This window comes from Chiloscyllium plagiosum, unplaced genomic scaffold (genome assembly GCF_037043375.1).
Source record: "Chiloscyllium plagiosum isolate Xiang-an unplaced genomic scaffold, Cpla_swu_hap1 HiC_scaffold_32, whole genome shotgun sequence".
NCBI classification, from domain to species: domain Eukaryota; kingdom Metazoa; phylum Chordata; class Chondrichthyes; order Orectolobiformes; family Hemiscylliidae; genus Chiloscyllium; species Chiloscyllium plagiosum.
In genome coordinates this window covers 40,945,944-40,965,183 of record NW_028270170.1, presented here as the reverse complement: position 1 = coordinate 40,965,183, position 19,240 = coordinate 40,945,944, and the positions used below count along the sequence as shown (strand labels likewise).

Below are 19,240 nucleotides of genomic sequence, written 5' to 3'. Positions count from 1 at the left end.
GTGTTGTGCATTCTAATTGTCCCTGAACGGAGTAGTTTACGAGGCTACATCAGAGAACAATTAAAAGTCAATCACATTGATCTGGGTTTGGAGTCACATGTACAGCAGACCAGGTCAGGTAAGAATAGCAGATTTTTTCTCCCTAAACACCAATGAACCTGATGGACTTTTTCCAAGCCACGTTTATGAATGCCTGCTGACATTAACTATCCAAGGGCGAAGTCTGACTCATATTTTCAGAAATACACATGCACAATATAAAGACAGTTTTTAATAATTTAAAAGTATTTACTTTATTGAAGTTTTTCTCTCCACTGATAATTTTGCTTTATTTTAAGCGTTTGTTGGGTTACCATTCTTTATTTCAATTTATTTCAGAGATTTTGACACTTTACACACGTTCCTGGGTGTCAATAATATTTCCAGATTTATTAAACTAAATTCCATCAGCTTTTTAGCGGCTTTGACAACGTAAATTATGAGGTTGTTCTCCCTTGTTGGAACAGTCTAAGACCAGAGGGTGCAATCTCAGAGGAAAGGGTCACCCGATTAAGACACAGATAAAAAAGAATTTTATCTCAAGGGTAATAAATCTCTGGAATTCTTTACCGAGACGGCTGTTGGAGCTGGGTTGTTAAATATATTCAAGGCTGAGTTGACATATTCTTTTAATCAGTAATGGAATCAAGAGTTACGGGGGAAAAAAACAGGAAAATGGAGTTCAGGATTATCAGATCACCCATGATCTTATTGAATTGCAGAGCAGACCCGAGTGGGTGAATGGCCTACTTCTTGTCCTACATCTTGTGGTCAGTCATTCGCTGTGCTGGGGATTTGAACTCATGCCCACCGGTAATCAGTGACTAGATGGGTGAGCATGCTGGCTCAATGGTTAGCACTGTTGCCTCACAGCACCAGGGATCCAGGTTCAATTCCAGCCTCATGCAACTCTGTGTGGAGTTTGTATATTCTCCCTGTGTCTGCGTGGATTTCCTCCCACAGTCCAAAGATATGCAGGTTAGGTGAATTGGCTATGGGAAATTGACTATATTGTGCAGGGATGTGCAATCTGGGTGGATTTGCCATGGGAAATGCAGGGTTATAGGGATTGGGTAGGAGTGGGTCGACATGGGATGCTTTTCAGAGGGTCGTGGTGACCTTGATGGGCCAAATGGCCTGCTTCCACACTGTAGGGATTCTATGACTTATCCAGTGACACCCAAGTACAGGGCCTAATAACATGAACATGTACAGGATAAGGACATGTATAGGATACTAATATATAACAGACACAGTGATATATCCAGCAACAATAAATCATTTTAAAACATCAATTCTCAAGTTGCAAATGTCACTGACACGGATAGCATTTCTAACCCATTCAGAGTTACCTTTGAGACAATGCTGGTAGAGGGGTGGTGAAGATACCTTCACAATGCTGTCGGATGGAAAAGTAATTGGCAAATCTCTGCACTGCAGTTTTTAGATAGTGTCTACATTAGCCTGAGTGGACTGTTAGTGAGGGAATGGATGGTTAAACCAGCAGATGACTAAGTAGAGCTGTATACCATGTTTGTCACTTGTGCCTTGCAGCGTGTGGACATGTTTTGGCGAGTCAGGAGGTGAATCACTTGCTGCAGAAATCCCAGCCTCTGACCTGCTCTTGGAGGTTATATGCCTGGTTCAGTTTGGTTTCTGCCCATGATGTCGATGGGGAAAGTTTGGTGTTAGCAATGTTCTCAAGGTTATATTCACATATAGCATATGTAGTCTCAGAAAACAGACACAAACAGTACCACGAGTGACAAAGGTATATACAGTCAAAAACAGGATAGGCTGCTCAAACCAGTGGATACTGATAAAAATACAATTTATTAAATATACTGCTATTGCAAATAAGTTCATTTAGTAAAAACAATTATAGTACAGTTAAATCTTACTTCTGTTCCCATTCCTACAGTATAAAAAGATGAGCTTTGAACTTTGTCAGACTACAATAAGTTGTATAGGTTCACTCAGGGAGCCAGATGAACTATTTGAAAACAGCACCACTGAGATACTCTCTCTAGCATTAAAGCCTAGACCATCCTCGTGCCTATGGATGGTTAGAGTGTACATTTGTTGCATTGTATACTACCTCTTTTCCATTAAGACTGTATCCTGCCCTACACCTTAGAAATTTGAGGCATGATTTGCAGAGAGAGAGATTCCTTAGTTTAAGATGCTTTCACTAAGCTGGTGAGTGCTGAGCAATTGATCTGGTCCTGGGTCTTCACAGAAATCAGGTGGCATGCAAAAACACTCCCTTTCTCTCTCCACTGGGTCACCACTGCAGGAGACATCCTGGATGCAATGCTCAAAGCCTTCTGCTGAGAAGGGGATCTCTTCAGGGAGCAGTGAGCTCAAATCCTTTTTAAATAGAAAAATCACTTCATGACAACAGTCCTCTGACTGTGAGACCACCACGGTCTACAGACATAGGGGCTCAATGAGGAAAGGAACCCAGATCAGTCAGACAGAGAATGGTTGTTCAGTGACTGGCTTGTATGCCTTGGGTATAGAAGACTTTGAAATGAGCTGATCAAGGCATCTAAATATTGAAAGGATTTGATAGGGTAGATGAGGGGAAACCATTTTTGGTGAGCAAAATCAGGAACAGGTTAACATTAGAGCTAAGTTACCTCAGAGTGAAAGCAGGAAGCAATCTTTTCCACGTTTGGAAAAAGTCAACAAATGTTTGAATATGAGAAAAGGTGAGTAAATGAGATTGAGGTATAGATCAGCCATGAGGCAGATTGGGATTAAGGGCTTGAATAATCTATTCCTGATCCCATGTGACATAGAGGCTGCAGACATGTTTCAGAATGCAAGAAAATGTTGGAAGCAGCAAGTAGTGGTGACTTAAAAGGTATCTGAAAGGAATGTCAGTCAGGTTTATATTTCAGAGAAAATGTTTAGCAGATGAACATATTGGCCAATGATTTCACCTCCAACAACAAACAGCAATTATTACCATGGTGACTATAATCATTGGTGACTATAAGGATTGCTGTATATAAACAGATGTAAAGGTTATGATTATGGACCAAGAGAACAAAAGTCAACTCAGCAGTGTGAACCAAAGTGACAACTTGTTCTTTGAGACACTGATCAAGTCAGATGAATTCAAAGGTGCTTGACCCACAAGGTTAGGAATCTTCATTCTCCTTTCTCCAAAGATTTGCGATACTTGCATTGGATCCAAACCCGGTACATGGTCAGCTGCTTGCCACGGTTAACCTGCAGGCGTCGATCCACGACGTTCTGGACTTTCTTCAAGTTGGCAGAGGTGAAGAGCTCATCCAGTTCATCTGGAGAGAGAAGGCAGTAGCACAGGTTAAGGGAGCTAAAGCTTTGCTACCTCTGTACTGTTTTAATCAGGTACCAGTCACTAACCCATTCTTAGCAATTTTATGAACAATTTAAAACCAGAATTCTGTTTCCAACACACGTTGGCTGCTTGGAGATCCCAATTCTGTCACGGCCATCAATAGTGGTGAACATCAATGTTGGAACATCATAATTAGGACTGGAAAATCAAGCTATTCAATGCACCAATGGCTACACTAGAACAACAGGCCAGCTGTTTGCAATACTTATTCCAATATAGCAACACTGACAATAGTAGGAAGCGATCAGGTCAATAAAACAGCACCTCAGCACAAAATGTCACAGGAGCTGTGAATCAAATCACTTTCGATTCTAAATTGGCAATCCCCTCAACTCTCACATTCTCAAATTTGATTAAACAGCAAAGTGCCTGATTACCTTGTGTGAAGAAATAAACCCTTGTCCCATCTCCTCGAACGTAGAAATTTTCAGATAGGCAGCGACCTACAAAGACAACAACATGTACTTAAAGGTAATAAAACATCCCAAGGGGTTCCACAGAAAATTAAAGAAAAATAGGACACTGAGCCACGTAAGGTGGTGTTAAGAAAAAAAAAGGGTGACAAAGGTTTGGTCAGCGAAGTCAGTTCAGACCTGGGGCAACTGAAGGTGCAGCCACCAAAATCGGGAATGCAAATGAGACCAGAATTTGAGGAGCACAAATATCTCAGAGAATTGCAGGGCACAGGAGATTACAGAGATAGGGAGGGGCAATACAGTAAACAGATCTGAAAACATAAGAATTTTAAAATTCAAAATGTTGCTCGACCAGGAGCTAACATCGATTAATGAGCACAGGGGGTATTGGACGGCCTCAAGTTTACAGAGGATAGGACATGGGACATCAGCCAAGAGTGTGTTGGAATAGTCTAGAGGTAACAAAGATACGGATGAGGGTTTCAACAGCTGAGAAGCTGACGCACAGTGGTCTTATTAATGGCGTGAAGGAGAAATTGGCAACTCCCTCAGGATCAAATGTGACACCAGGGTTGTGAAGAGACTGATTTAATCAAAGATTGCTGCCAGGGAGAAGGATAGAGGCAATAGATGTGGAACACAATTTGAGTGAGGTCAGAAAATGAAGGTTTCAGTTGTCCCAATATTAAAATAGAGTCTATTTTACTAACCCAGTACTGTAAGTCATGTAGCAGATTGATAATTTAACAACTGTGGAGGAGCTGGGAGTATTTGCATTTGCAGAGACATTCTGTTTTCTTCAAAAAGTACACATCTGTCAGCAGTCAGTTCATGTGACACTTAATAAATTCCTACTTTGGAAATAGAACCCGTCTGACTTACACACAGATCCCAACCTCACACCTTTAATACATTTGTGGGCGGCACGGTGGCACAGTGGTTAGCACTGCTGCCTCACAGCGCCAGAGACCCGGGTTCAATTCCCGACTCAGGCGACTGACTGTGTGGAGTTTGCACGTTCTCCCCGTGTCTGCGTGGGTTTCCTCCGGGTGCTCCGGTTTCCTCCCACAGTCCAAAAATGTGCGGGTCAGGTGAATTGGCCATGCTAAATTGCCTGTAGTGTTAGGTTAAAGGGGTAAATGTAGGGGTATGGGTGGGTTGCGCTTCGGCGGGTCGGTGTGGACTTGTTGGGCCGAAGGGCCTGTTTCCACACTGTAAGTAATCTAATCTAATCATTGTCTGAGCTGAGATGTCACTGATTTTTATAAGACCTTAAGTTATCTCGGGACTGTGACTTGAAAGAAGTTCTGGGATTTACATATTAATCACTCTAAACCGGTGTTCCCATTCTAAATGATTAAAAACTTAACAGCAATCGAGATTTGTTCAATACTTCACATCAGTTGTATGACATGTTGATCTTTTACTATAAATTCTGTGTCCTATGATCCTGTCCCACTAACTACTGACGAAGGAGCAGTGCTCCGAAAGCTAGTGCTTCCAAATAAACTGATTGGACTATATCCCGGTGTGGTGTGATTTTTAACTTTGAGCTGAGAGAAGTGATGGTGAGGTAGAGCTGGGTGCCATCAGTGTTTGTCTGGTGGGTGAAAAGCATCTTTCCTGCATCACAGTGACCAATTCTGAAGTGGGTTAGGTAGTGGTACATGTGTGTCTCGTGGAGACTGTTACTGTAGGTCATTGATATTTCACTAAACCATGCAATAAATGTTTTCATCACCATCACCATTAGTGTGAGAGTGGGGAACTCATTGAAATGAGCAGGTGGCAGGAATGGGATATCTTTTTCCTCACTATGTTGAGCATTCACTGTCCAGGTATTACAAAGCTTAGATACAACATTGAAGTTGCCCACTCTGTGTTCTTGGACTAAAGATTTGAAAGTTCACTTTCACTTTCCTACATTATTTCTCCAGATTGATATATTCATCTAGTCTGGTGGTTAGTTTTGCCCTCCTTAACTCATAGCTGCTTCAAGTGGCAGATTTTGTAATGACTAAGTGCATTTATAGTCAATTTGTAGAAATAACTTGCATACAAATACCATCTTAAAAGAGTAAACTATCACAAGAATCTTCACATCATTGTAATCACACAAATTAATGTAGAAAGTTTCCAGTAATCTGTTCATGCCTGGCAAAATTATCCAGCATAACCCCATTTACCAGCTCCCAGTCTGGAACCCTGTAGCTCATGATACAAAGTTCATATGCATATTTGTTTTCTAAATGTGAAAAGGTTTCTGCCTGTACCATCCTTTCAGGCTGTGAGCTCCAGACTATCACCAACCTCTAGGTGAAAAATTACTCAGCTCCTCTTGAATCTTTGTGCCAATTAGTTCACAATCTGTGCCCCCTGGTTGTTGACCTCTCTGCTGATGGAAATACACTTTTATATCTGATCTAACGTAGCCCCTCAATTTTAAATGGTATAATTAAATCTTCCCTTCAGCCTCCCATGTTCAGCAAACCACAGATTAAGCAGACTTCCGGCTGAGCTACAATTCCTGGCAAAATCCTAATAAACCTTCTCACTAACTGCTCCTGTCATTTTCTCAAAGAAGATCCAATCAGGTTGGTCAGACATAAACCCTCAGAAGAAAACCATATATGTCTGTGCCTTTCTAAATGATGTACGTGTCCCTCAGATTTTACTTCTAATAAGGTTTTTGTGAAGATTTGTCGGTCAGGTTGTGGATGCGTTTGTTGGTTTGCTCACTGAGCTGGCGGGGTTTCATGCATACATTTCATCACGCTAGTTTTATGCCTTGTCTGTCACAGTCTCCTCATTGGTTCCCGCTGGAAACAACAACAGTTATTGGCTGGCTGATTGACTTCAAAAAATTGAGAGCTGGCTGTTTGGTTCATGTGGATCATGACACTGTATTTGTGAAGTGTCACTTTGAACCTACATCAGTCTGGCTGGGGCCATGTCCTGGACAAATAACCATCCCGCAGGTTCATTGGAGGTAGCGACCTGCGGGAAATGTCGCAATCACACAAAATCCGCTTGGCCATGTATCTATCTCGACACAAACTGATGAGACCCAGGAGGCAATTTCAAATTTCCAATTTAAATCTGGTGCCCAGATGCAGGCTAGAGGGTTCAGTCTTTTTGACAGATGTTGACAATCCATGTATAGATGAATGCATTAGGTAGCCCATCACTCGTTATTAATGATATAATTAAAACTTAAACCTTCTAATAACAATAGACATAAACAAATGGAGGTTGACAGATCACATCCATTAACATAACAGTGAGGAGGCTTAGTGAGTAGTCATGATTTGGAGATGCCGGTGTTGGACTGGAGTGTACAAAGTTAAAAATCACACAACACCAGGTTATAGTCCAACAGGTTTAATTGGAAGCACACTAGTTTTCGGAGCGACGCTCTTTAATCAGGTGATAGTGGAGGGCTCAATCCTAACACAGAGTTTATAGCAAAAATTTACAGTGTGATGTAACTGACAATCAATTTTTCAATGTATAATTTCAGTTACATCACACTGTAAATTTTTGCTATAAACTCTGTTAGGATTGAGTCCTCCACTATCACCTGATGAAGGAGTGTTGCTCCAAAAGCTATTGTGCTTCCAATTAAACCTGTTGGACTATAACCTGGTGTTGTGTGATTTTTAACTAGATACAGTAGCCAATACTAAACCAATAATTATTCTATCAACTTATGACAGAACTACAATACGAGAGATTGTGATACAGTATTCTACAGATGGGTTGTTTTGCATCCTGTATAACTCCCTTCTCCCATCAATGGGTATTCTTCACACAAAGCATGGTATTACGAATATCCAACCTGGATGCTTCAGACAACAAACAATGGTAAGGCTTATATAAATGGTAGGGCCTCGGGTAGTGTTTTGGAACAGAGGGACCTAGGGATTCAGGTACACAATTCTTTGAAGTTTGCTTCATATACAGATAGGGAGGTTAAAAAGGTGTTCATCACGTTTGCCTTCATTGCTCAGTCCTTTGAGTAAAGGAGTTGGGAAGTCATGTTGAGGTTGTACAGGACATTGGTAAGGCCCCTTCTGGAATACGGTGTCCAGTTCTGGTTGCCCTGTTATAGGTAGGATATTATTAAGCTGGAGAGGGTTCAGGAGAGATTTACCAGGATATTGCTAAGTATGAAAGGTTTGAGTTATATAGAATGCCTGGATAGGTTGGGGCATTTTTCACTGGACCGTAGGAGGTTGAGAGGCACACTTACAGAAGTTTATAAAATAATGTGGGGAATTGATAGAGCTAATGGTAGTTGTCTGTTCCCCAGGATAGGGAATTTCAAGACTAGGGGACACATTTTTAAGGTAAGAGGACAGAGATTTAAAAAAAAAAACATGAAGGGCAATTTTTTTTACACAGAGGGTGGTTTACATGTGGAATGAACTTCCAGAGGTGGATGTGGGTGCATTTACAATGTTTAAGCAACTTGTTTAGGCAAGTACATGAATAAGGAATATTTGGAGGGATATGGGCCAAGTGCAGGCAGATGGGCCTGGTATAGTTTGGGATTACGTTCAGCATGGACCAGTTGGACTGTAGGGTCTGTGTTTATGCTGTATAACTCTAAGACTGTATGGGGCAAAAGTATTGAATATCACGCAATTGCTTGTTATGCTAAATGTAGAGTAAATTAAATAACTAGACAAGTAAGGGCTTTCATATGTTCCAGATGCAAGTTTACCTTTACTACAAAGACGGGCCTTGGTCAGCATGAGTGATATAGACATGCTGATCTTAGGAATCAGAAACGCCTGGAGACACTGGATTCTCAAAATCAGGAAGAAGGGCTTTCAAATGGTCTGACTAGGAAATTAAACTCCTTTGAGAGTTTTATGGAGAGTTCTTCTATGAATAAAAGGATCTCCAGTATCCTCACTAGCAAGACATCCAAACAGATTTCTGATAAAAAGGAGAACTTTACCAAAGACCAAGCCATATTCCTGCCCTTTATGTACCTCTATAGAGTATGGTTGAGGAAACTTTAGAAGAGGATATATTACATCAAAGTGAGGTCCGAAAAGCTTGATAGGGTTAACCAACCACCTGCTTGGAACCCTAAACATTGGGATGTAGATAATCAATTGATACAGACAGAAGAATTATTAGTAAGATGGACCCAGAGGCGAGAGGGCTGGGGTTAGGGCTCACTGAATGTATCACTGACTTCTTGATTAAAGGTGATATAATATCAGCCAATGGTAAGAATGTAGAAAAGTAGAAGACTGGGCATACAAAGGACGGAAGGATGGAAGGAATAGTGGAGCAAGGAAACAATTTGCAGTAAAGAATTCTCAGTTCAAACAGACTGAATTACCTTGGAAAAATAATAGAAGACAACTTGCTCATGAAATTATGAGGGCTCCTGCTATTAGTCACTGTCCTCTATCAAAAGAGGAACCGAAAAAGATATTTAATGATATTTAATGATAAAACATTGACTCCTAATAACAAAGCCAATCTTAATAAATTTAAGTCATACACTGGCCCGATGAGACCTATTGAAGGAGGTGAAGCAAGCATCGCTATTGAGGAGATTGGTGCAAAAAGTTCTCCTGGCCCTTATTGTACGAAGCTTGAGGACATCAAAAATAAACACTATGGTGGTGCACCCCATCTCCCCAGACTCTTTTTCTCTCTGGCTCAGATTAGATATGATACCTGATTCCTTTCAAAAAAAACTTAGAACAGGTTTTATCCCTAAGGCTAAAGATAATGAATGCCTCAATGAGATTGACAGCTGGAGACAAATAACAATTAAACCTATTTTACCCCGTCTTTTTACAAAGGTTATGGCTCAGAGGCTTAAGTGAGGCGGCAGACATAAATTTTAGATTAAAAAGGGTTCGTAGCAGTTACCTCTGTTGTAATAAGAATACTCAGGAATGGACAGGATTGGCCGCCCAATGTTCCAGGATACAAATGCTATAGGAAGGTTAGAAAGGGGGGCAAGAGAGGAGGGGGAGTGGCATTTTTGATAAGGGATAGCATTACTGCTGTACTTAGGGAGGATATTTCTGGGAATACATCCAGGAAAGTTATTTGGGTGGAGCTGAGAAATAAGAAAGGGATGATCACCTTATTGGGATTGTATTATAGACCCTCTAATAACAGCAGGAAATTGAGAAACAAATTAAGGAGATTTCAGTTATCTGTAAGAATAATAAGGTGGTTATGGTAGGGGATTTTAACTTTCCAAACATCGACTGGGACTGTCATAGCATTAAGTGTTTAGATGGAAAGGAATTTGTTAAGTATGTACAAGAACATTTTCTGATTCAGTATGTGGATGTTCCTATTAGAGAAGGTGTAAAACCTGACCTACTCTTGGGAAATAAGGCAGGGCAGGTGACTGAGGTGTCAGTGGGGGGGCACTTTGGGGCCAGTGACCACAATTCTATTCGTTTTAAAATAGTGATAGAAAAGGATAGACTGATCTAAAAGCTGAAGTTCTAAATTTGAGGAAGGCTAATCTTGATGGTATTAGGCAAGAACTTTCAAAAGCTGATTGGAGGCAGATGTTCGCAGGTAAACAGATGGCTGGAAAATGAGAAGCCTTCAAAAATGATTTAATGAGAGTCCAGAGATAATATTTTTCTGAAAGGAAAGGCTGGTAGGCTTAGGGAATGCTGGATGACCATAGAAATTGAGGGTTTGGTTAAGAAAAAGAAGGAAGCATATGTCAGGTATAGACAGAATAGATCGAGTGAATCCTTAGAAGAGTATAAAGGCATTAGGAGGATACTTAAGAGGGAAATTAGAAGGGCATAAAGGGGACATGAGATAGCTTTGGCTAAGGAGATAGCAGGGTTAAGGAGAATCCAAAGGGATTTTATAAATACTTTAAGGGCAAAAAAGTAACTGGGGAGAGAATAGGGCTCCTTAAAGATAAGAGAAAATGAGGTCTGCAGATGCTGGAGATCAGAGATGGAAATGTGTTGCTGGAGAAGCGCAGCAGGTCAGGCAGCATCTAGGGAACAGGAGAATCGACGTTTCGGGCATTAGCCCTTCTTCAGGAATTCAGCCCTTATTCCTGAAGAAGGGCTAATGCCCGAAACGTCGATTCTCCTGTTCCCTAGATGCTGCCTGACCTGCTGCGCTTCTCCAGCAACACATTTCCATCTCCTTAAAGATAAGCAAGGCAGCCAGTGTGTGGAGCCATAGGAAATAGCGGAGATACTAAACGAGTAATTTGCAACAGTGCTTACTGTAGAGAAGGACATGGAAGATATAAAATGCGGGGAAATAGATGGTGACATCTCGAAAAATGTCCACATTATGAAGTGGTGGTGCTGAATGTCTTGAAACTCAAAAGTGGACCAGGACCTGGTCAGGTTTATCCTAGAACTCTGTGGGAAGCTAGAGAAGTGATTGCTGGGCCCCTTGCTTGGATAATTTGATCATCAACAGTCACAGGTGAGGTGCTGGAAGACTGGAGATTGGCTAACGTGGTGCCACTATTTAAGAAATGTGGTAAAGCCAGGGAACTATAGACTGAGAAGCCTTACATCAGTGGTGGGCAAGATGTTGGTGGGAATCCCGAGGGACAGGATTTACATGTATTTGGAAAGGCAAGGATAGTCAGCATGGCTTTGTGCATGGGAAATCATGTCTCACAAACTTGATTGAATTTCTCGAACAAGTAACGAAGAGGATTGATGAGGGCACTGCGGTAGATTTGATCTATATGGACTTCAGTAAGGAGTGTGACAAGGTTCCTCATGGAAGGCTGCTTAGCAAGGTTAGATCACATGGAAAACTGTAAAGCTAGCCATTTGGATACAAAACTGGCTCAAAGGTAGAAGACAGAGGGTGGTGGTAGAGGGATGCTTTTCAGATTGGAGGCCTGTGGCCCGTGGTGTGCCACAAGGATCGGTGCTGGGTCCACTGCTTTTCATCATTTATATAAAATGATTTGGATGCGAACATAGGAGGTATAGTTAGTAAGTTTGCAGATTACATCAAAATTGGAGGTGTAGTGGACAGCGAAGAAGGTTATTTCAGAGTACAACGGGATCTTCATTAGATGGGCCACTAGGCTGAGGAGCGGCACATGGAATTTAATTTAGATAAATGCGAGATGCTGCATTTTGGAAAAGCACATCACAGAAAGACTCATACCTGCTTGATGGTAATGTCCTGGGGTGTGTTGTTGAACAAAGACACCTTGGAGTAAAGGTTCATAGTTCCTTGAAAGTAGAGTCGCAGGTAGATAGGATAGCGAAGGCGGCGTTTGGTATGCTTTCCCTTATTGGTCACAGCATTGAGTATAGGAGTTAGGAGGTCATGTTGCGGCTGTACAGGACATTGGTTAGGCCACCTTTGCAATTCTGATCTCCTTCTTATCGGATGGACGTTGTGAAATTTGAAAGGGTTCATAAAAAGGTTTACAAGGATGTTGCCGGGGTTGGAGGATTTGAGTTATAGGGAGACGTTGAATCGGCTGGGACTGTTTTCTTTGGAGCGGAGGCTGAGGGGTGACCTTATAGAGTTTTATAAAATCATGAGGGGCATGGATATGATAAATAGACAAAGTCTTTTCCCTGGCTGGGATGTCCAGAACTAGAGGGTATAGATTTAGGTTGAAAGGGGAGAGATATAAAAGGGACCTAAGGGGCAACCTTTTCCACAGAAGGTGTTGCGTGCATGGAATGAGCTGCCAGAGGAAGTGGAGGAGGCTAGTACAATTACAACATTTAAAAGGCATCTGGATAGATATATGAATAGGAAGGGTTGAGGGGGATATGGTCCAAGTGCTGGCAAATGGGATTAGATTGGGTTAGGATATCTGATCAGCATGGAGAAATTGGGCTGAAGGGTCTGTTTCTGTGCTGTATATCTCTAGGACTCTATCATAGAAGGTGCTGAAAGGAACAAGACAGACCTCTCTGTTGACTTTGTTGATCTGGTTAAAGTCTTTGACTCAGTGGGACATAAATTATTATTCAAAGGCTTTGTGTTCCTAAGTCTTTTATACAGTTAATTGGAGATTTATACACCACCAACACCACAGTAATCGAAGGTAATCATTGTAAAACCAATCAGATTAAGACTGAGAAAGGTGATTCTCCTTCTTCAGTCTGGTTTAATATTGTGTTAGATTTATGGTACGCACCTTGACAGGTACATTGAGGAGTTCTTATGCCATTTAATGGAAAAAAAGTTCAGTTGCTCCACTTTGGCCTTGGCGGATGATTTTGCGCTTGTTTCGATTCATATCTTGGGATGGTTAAAAAATCTCAAGATTGTGCAGCAATTCTGTGATTGAACACGTCTGATTATTGACATCAAGATGACAAATGGATTCATTTTCATATAAGGGGCAGACCTTTCTACGTAATCATTAGAAGAACTGGTCAATCAGTGGGAGCAACGTCAAATACATCCCCCTGGGGATACAGAAAAATATCTCGAAACCTATGTTGATCCATGGACAGGTACTGAGGAAGCTGAGTGGGAGGAGAAATTAAAGACCTGGATTGCAAATCTCTATTCGACTGCGAACAAAAAAATACTGTAAATGACCACGGGTCGGGCAGCATCCGTGGAAAGAGAGCAAGCTAATGTTTCGAATCTAGATGAAGAGCTCTGATAAGTCATCTAGACTCGAAACATTAGTTTGTTTTCATTGTGATTTATACCAATTTTTTTTTCAGTACAGATTCCAGCATCTGCAGTAATTTGTTCCTCTATTTGACCAATAACTACCCTTTGCAAGGTATTGAAATTTTTAAAACTTATATTGTCCCGAGGATGTATTACTATTTGATTTTAACCAAAATGTCATAAAGCGCCCTTCAAAAATTTGACCAGATTATTTGCAATTTTAGTAAAGAGACCCTACACCTTCCCCATTACAGATTGATTATATTATTTATGCAAAGAATAGGGATGGAGGTCTGGGTATTCTACCAATAAGATTATAAGGTCTCTAATTCATGGACTGGATGAACTGCCAAGATCAAGTCATTCAAATTAATTAATTGTCTCCCATTGTGATGTAACCTCTATATGACAACAGCAACTCTGTCTCAAGGTGGAACATTTTATAAAAGTGTGTCAATGTGAGGCACCATGAGAAACTCCTGTCACACAATTCAGGCAACTGTCCATTTGATAAGACATTCAAATTAAAAGACGTAACTTGCTTACTACCTTATTATACAGTATGTTGAGAAATATAGGTGGATGTCTTACGTAGAACCACACCTGAGGATAAAGGAGGAGTTTTCTGGAAACTCAATCTGATCTTTAAGGAAGAGTTATTAATAGCGGTAATAGATTTGAAATTGAAGACAAATCATTAGAAAAGGCCAGGATTGAAAAAATATTGAAGTATAAATATCTCAACCAGGAAATAACTGAATTAACAATAGGCTTATAGTTCGTCCATTTTGATTTTGTAATGGGTGCCAGAGGTCAATGGCTAGAATTAAATAACAGCCTTATGCATCGTTTGGGTACTCAGAAGATATAAATCTTTCATCCGAGACAATTGAGATTAACTACTTACATAATGCCGGAACTTCTGCAGATTTTTAATGGTAACTTATTGACTTTTATCTGCTCAGTGAACACTTGGATGTCACTCTAGTTTGTGGAGATTAATATTACTATTTAGATTAGATTAGATTCCCTACAGCGTGGAAACAGGCCCTTCGGCCCAACAAGTCCACACCGACCCTCCAAAGAGTAACCCACCCAGACCAATTTCCCTCTGACTAACACACCTAACCTATGGGCAATTTAGCAAGGCCAATTCACCTGAACTGAACATCTTTGGACTGTGGGAGGAAACTGGAGCACCTGGAGGAAACGCACGCAGACATGGGGAGAATGTGCAAACTTCACATAGACAGTCATGCGAGGCTGGAATTGAACCTGGGACCCAGCTGCTGTGAGGCAGTAGTGCTAACCACTGAGCCACCGTGCCGCCCAAAGCTTTTCAATTTTTGGTTTATACTAATTTTAGATATTGTGTCTAATTTTAGTTGGCATATTTTAAAAATCTTTTATTAATCTCATTGAATAAAGTTTGTTTTATTAAGTACAGTAATGGTGTTCGGTAATGAACTATTTAGAATTAAATTTTGGGTTTTAATAAATATCAAATTATGTTCATGTCTTCGGACTAGTAATCTAACCTGATCGGTGCTGCCTGTTTTACATTCACCCTGTTTTAATGAACCCCATGCTTGGTGAACTGGCTCTGGCCTTGTATTGTCCCTAGACAATACTCTTTAAGATCAATAACTGTGGTATGGCTTTATTGAGATTTCAAACGTTAATAAGGAACAGAAATACTCTGTATAGGAGCTCCTATGTTTGAAAGTATTAACATAGCTACAGTGAATGACACAGCATAAATCAAGAGAAACCAGAGGCTTACAAGAAAGATATGGCAGTGATTACAAGATGTGGCTGCTGCTTCGGCTAAAATTTATTGCCTCTTGAACTGCTGCAGTCCATGTAGTGCAAGTACATCCACAATCCTTGCATTATAGGAGTTTCAGAATTTTGACCCAGGGACAGTGAAGGAATAACAGTATGGTCCCAAGTCAGGTTGGTTGGAAGGATTTACTCTTCATATTGATTGGACCGTCAAATTTGCAAAGGGGGGCTGGAGGTGGTGTTTGCAGAGTGCATTCAGGACAATTTCTTAGAACAATACATTCTGAAACCAACCAGGGAGCAGGCTGTTTTACACCTGGCATTGTGCACTCAGACAGGAACAATGATCCTCTCCAAGGCTAGAGTGATCTCTATATGATACTAACATATCAGTTTGGAGCATGAGTAGGTCATTCAAACCTTCAGGTCTATTCCACTATTCAATAATATCATGACTAAGCTGATTACTCCACATTACTGCTTACCCTGATAATCTTTCAACCACTATCAAGAATCTATGAAGAAATCTATCAAGAATCTGTCCTTTCATTCAAGTTTTTTAGATAAATTGTAAAAGGTTCAGCACTGTTCCCTGTGGCATCTCACTTGCTACTGCTTGACAACAAGAAAAAGAACACCTGTTTGTGGGCGGCACGGTGGCACAGTGGTTAGCACTGCTGCCTCACAGCGCCAGAGACCCGGGTTCAATTCCCACCTCAGGCGACTCTGTGTGTGGAGTTTGCACATTCTCCCCATGTCTGCGTGGGTTTCCTCCGGGTGCTCCGGTTTCCTCCCACAATCCAAAAATGTGCAGGTTAGGTGACTTGGCCATGCTAAATTGCCCGTAGTGTTAGGTGAAGGGGTAAATGTAGGAGAATGGGTCTGGGTGGGTTAAGTTTCGGTGGGTCGGTGTGGACTTGTTGGGCCGAAGGGCCTTTTTCCACACTGTAAGTAGTCTAATCTAATCTAATCATACTCCAATTTTTTTTATACTATTTTTTTTTCTATCCGTGCCAACTTGTTACTCCATGGAATCTTGATTTTCTGCAACAGCCTTTGATGTGGCACCTTCTAAAAATGTCTTCTAAATACAATACAACCATTGGTTCTCCTTTATCCTCAGCACAAATTACTTCTTCAAGAACATGATTCCCCTTTCGCAAAGCCATGCTGACTTTGCTTGTTTACCATTTATCTTTCTAAGCGACCTGCAACAATATATTTAATAATAGCTTCTAACATTTTCCTTATGACAGATGTTAAGCTAACTGGCCTGCAGGTTCATTCTTTGTTTCCCTCTTTTTTTGAATAAAGGAGTTACTGATTCTGAGGCTAGGATCGTGAATCTAAATAAAGGACACTATGACGGTATGAGGCATGAGCTGGGTGTACGATATTGGGGATGAAAGTGGATAGGCATTGAAAGAGTGCATGGAAGAACTGCAAAAATTGTTCAGACCTGTCTAGCATAAAAACCAATCTGAAAAGGTGGCCTGAGTATGACTAACAAGGGAAATTAGGGATCCAAGGAATACAAATTGACTAAAAGAACAGCAGACCTGAGGATTAGGAGCAGTTTAGATTTCAGCAAAGGAGGTTTGATTAAGAGAGGGAAAATAAAATACAAAAATCAAGTTGCAGAGAAAAGTTTATGATCAGTTTGTACGTGAAGAGAAAAAGATTAGTGAAACAAATATAGGTTTCTTCCACTCACTGCCTATTCACTGTGATTTCTTTTTGTAACATTTTCCAATCCATCATAACCAACTCACATTTTATACTATCATAGTTCCCTTTAAGATTCAGAACAAAAGTCTCAGAATCAATTCCCTCATTCTCTCTTTGATCATGTTATGGTCACACACCTTGAAGGGGTCTCTCACAATTATGTTACTGATTATTTCTTTCTCGTTACATGATACAAAGTCTAAGGTGCCCTGTTCTCTAGTTGGTTCCTAAACGTATTGGTCCTAAAAACACCCTAAGAATTCCTCCTCTGTAGTACTGTGACTAATTTGATTTGCCAAATCTATATTCAGATTTAAGATACCCATAATTACAGATGTTTCTTTACTGCATACATCTCTGATTTCCTGTTTAATGCCATTCCCAAAATCGTCACTAAAGTTGTTGATGTATATATCACGATCTACTAATGTTTTTTGGCCCTTGGTGTTTCTCAATTCTACCCATACAGACTCTCAACTAACATTTTTCCTCAATATGGGTCAGTTTTTGGCCGATGTGTGCAGGAGGGTTTCCTGACACAGTATGTAGACAGGCCCACAAGGGGCTAGGCCACATTAGATTTGATACTGGGTAATGAACCTAGCCAGGTGTTAGGTTTGGAGGTAGGTGAATACTTTGGTGGTAGTGACTACAGTTCGGTTGTGTTTACTTTAGCAATGGAAAGGGATAGGTATATAACACAGGGCAAGAGTTATTGCTGGGGAAAGGCAATTATGATGCGATTGGGCAAGATTTAGGATGCATAGGATGGGGAAGGAAACTGCAGAAGATGGACACAATTAAAATGTGGAGCTTATTCAAGGAACAGCTACTGTATGTCCTTGATAACTATGTACCTGTCAGGCAGGGAAGAAGTGGTTGAGCGAGAGAGCTGTGGTTTACTAAAGAGGAAGGCGGCGGCTTATGTTAGGAGGCTCAGTTATGTGAAAGGAGAAAGTGAGGACTGCAGATGCTGGAGATCAGAGCTGAAAATATGTTGCTGGAAAAGCGCAGCAGGTCAGGCAGCATTGCTCGAAAAGCGCAGCAAGTCAGGCAGCATTGCTGGAAAAGCTCCATCATCTCCCAGACCATCCATAACTTCATCTCCTATGCTGCCTGACCTGCTGCGCTTTTCCAGCAACACATTTTCAGCTCAGTTATGTGAAAGCTCAGTTAGGGTGTTAGCAAGGGAAGACCTAAAGAGAGAGCCAGGAGGGGACGTGAGAAGTCATTAGCAGATAGGATCAAGGAAAACCCAAAGGCTTTTTGTAGATATATCAGGAATAAGAGAATGACTAGAGAAAGATTAGAGCCAATCAAGGATAGCAGTGGGACATTGTGCATGGAGTCAGAAGAGATAGAGGAAGCACTAAATGAATATTTTTGTCAGTATTCACACTGGAAAAAGACAATGTTGTCAAGGAGAATACTGAGATACAGGCTACTAGACTAGACTAGACAGGATTGAGGTTCACAAGGAGGAGGTGTTAACAATTCTGGAAAGTGTGAAAATAGACAAGTCTCCTGGACCAGAAGGGATTTATCCTAAGATTCTCTGGGAAGCCAGGGAAGAGATTGACAAGTCTTTGGCCTGGATCTTTATGTCATCATAGTCTACAGAAATACTGTCAGAAGACTGGAGGATAGCAAATGTTGTCCCCTTGTTCAAGGGGAGTAGAGACAACGCTGGTAATTGCAGACAGTGAGCATTACTTCGGTTGTAGTTAAGTGATGAAAAAGGTTATAAGAGATAGGATTTACAATCATCTAGAGAGGAATAAGTTGATTAGGGATAGTCAACAGGTTTTATGATGGGTAGTCCTGCCTCACAAACCCTACGGAGTTCTATGAGATGGTGACCAACCAGGTGGATGAGGCTAAAGCAGTTGATGTGGTGTATATGGATATCAGTAAGGCATTTGATAAGGTTCCTCCAGTAGGCTATTGCACAAAATATGGAGGCATGGGATTGAGGGTGATCAGAAATTGGCTAGCTGAAGGAAGACAGAGGGTGGTGGTTGATGGGAAATGTTCATATTGGAGTTCAGTTACTCGTGGTATGCTGCAAGGATCGGTTTTGGGCCCACTACTGTTTGTCATTTTTATAAACGACCTGAATGAGGGTGCAGAAGGATGGGCTAGTAAATTTGCGAATGACACGAAGGTCAGTGGAGTTGTGGATAGTGCTGAAGGATGTTGTAGGTTACAGAGGGACATAGATAAAAAATGTCTA

General features: G+C 41.0%; 1 protein-coding gene across 1 annotated transcript in view; it reads right to left on the bottom strand.

Moving 5' to 3' along the window:
* Positions 1-273: 273 nt before the first annotated feature.
* Positions 274-19,240, bottom strand: part of mettl2a (methyltransferase 2A, methylcytidine) — a 63,370-nt gene continuing 44,403 nt past the window's right edge. Inside the window, exons 8-9 of the mRNA XM_043675310.2 lie at positions 3,808-3,873; positions 274-3,350 (exon numbers count right to left, since the gene is read on the bottom strand). Of these exons, the coding sequence (XP_043531245.1) occupies positions 3,199-3,350; positions 3,808-3,873 (218 nt within the window). The 3' untranslated portion in view covers positions 274-3,198. The remainder of the gene's footprint in view (positions 3,351-3,807; positions 3,874-19,240) is intronic.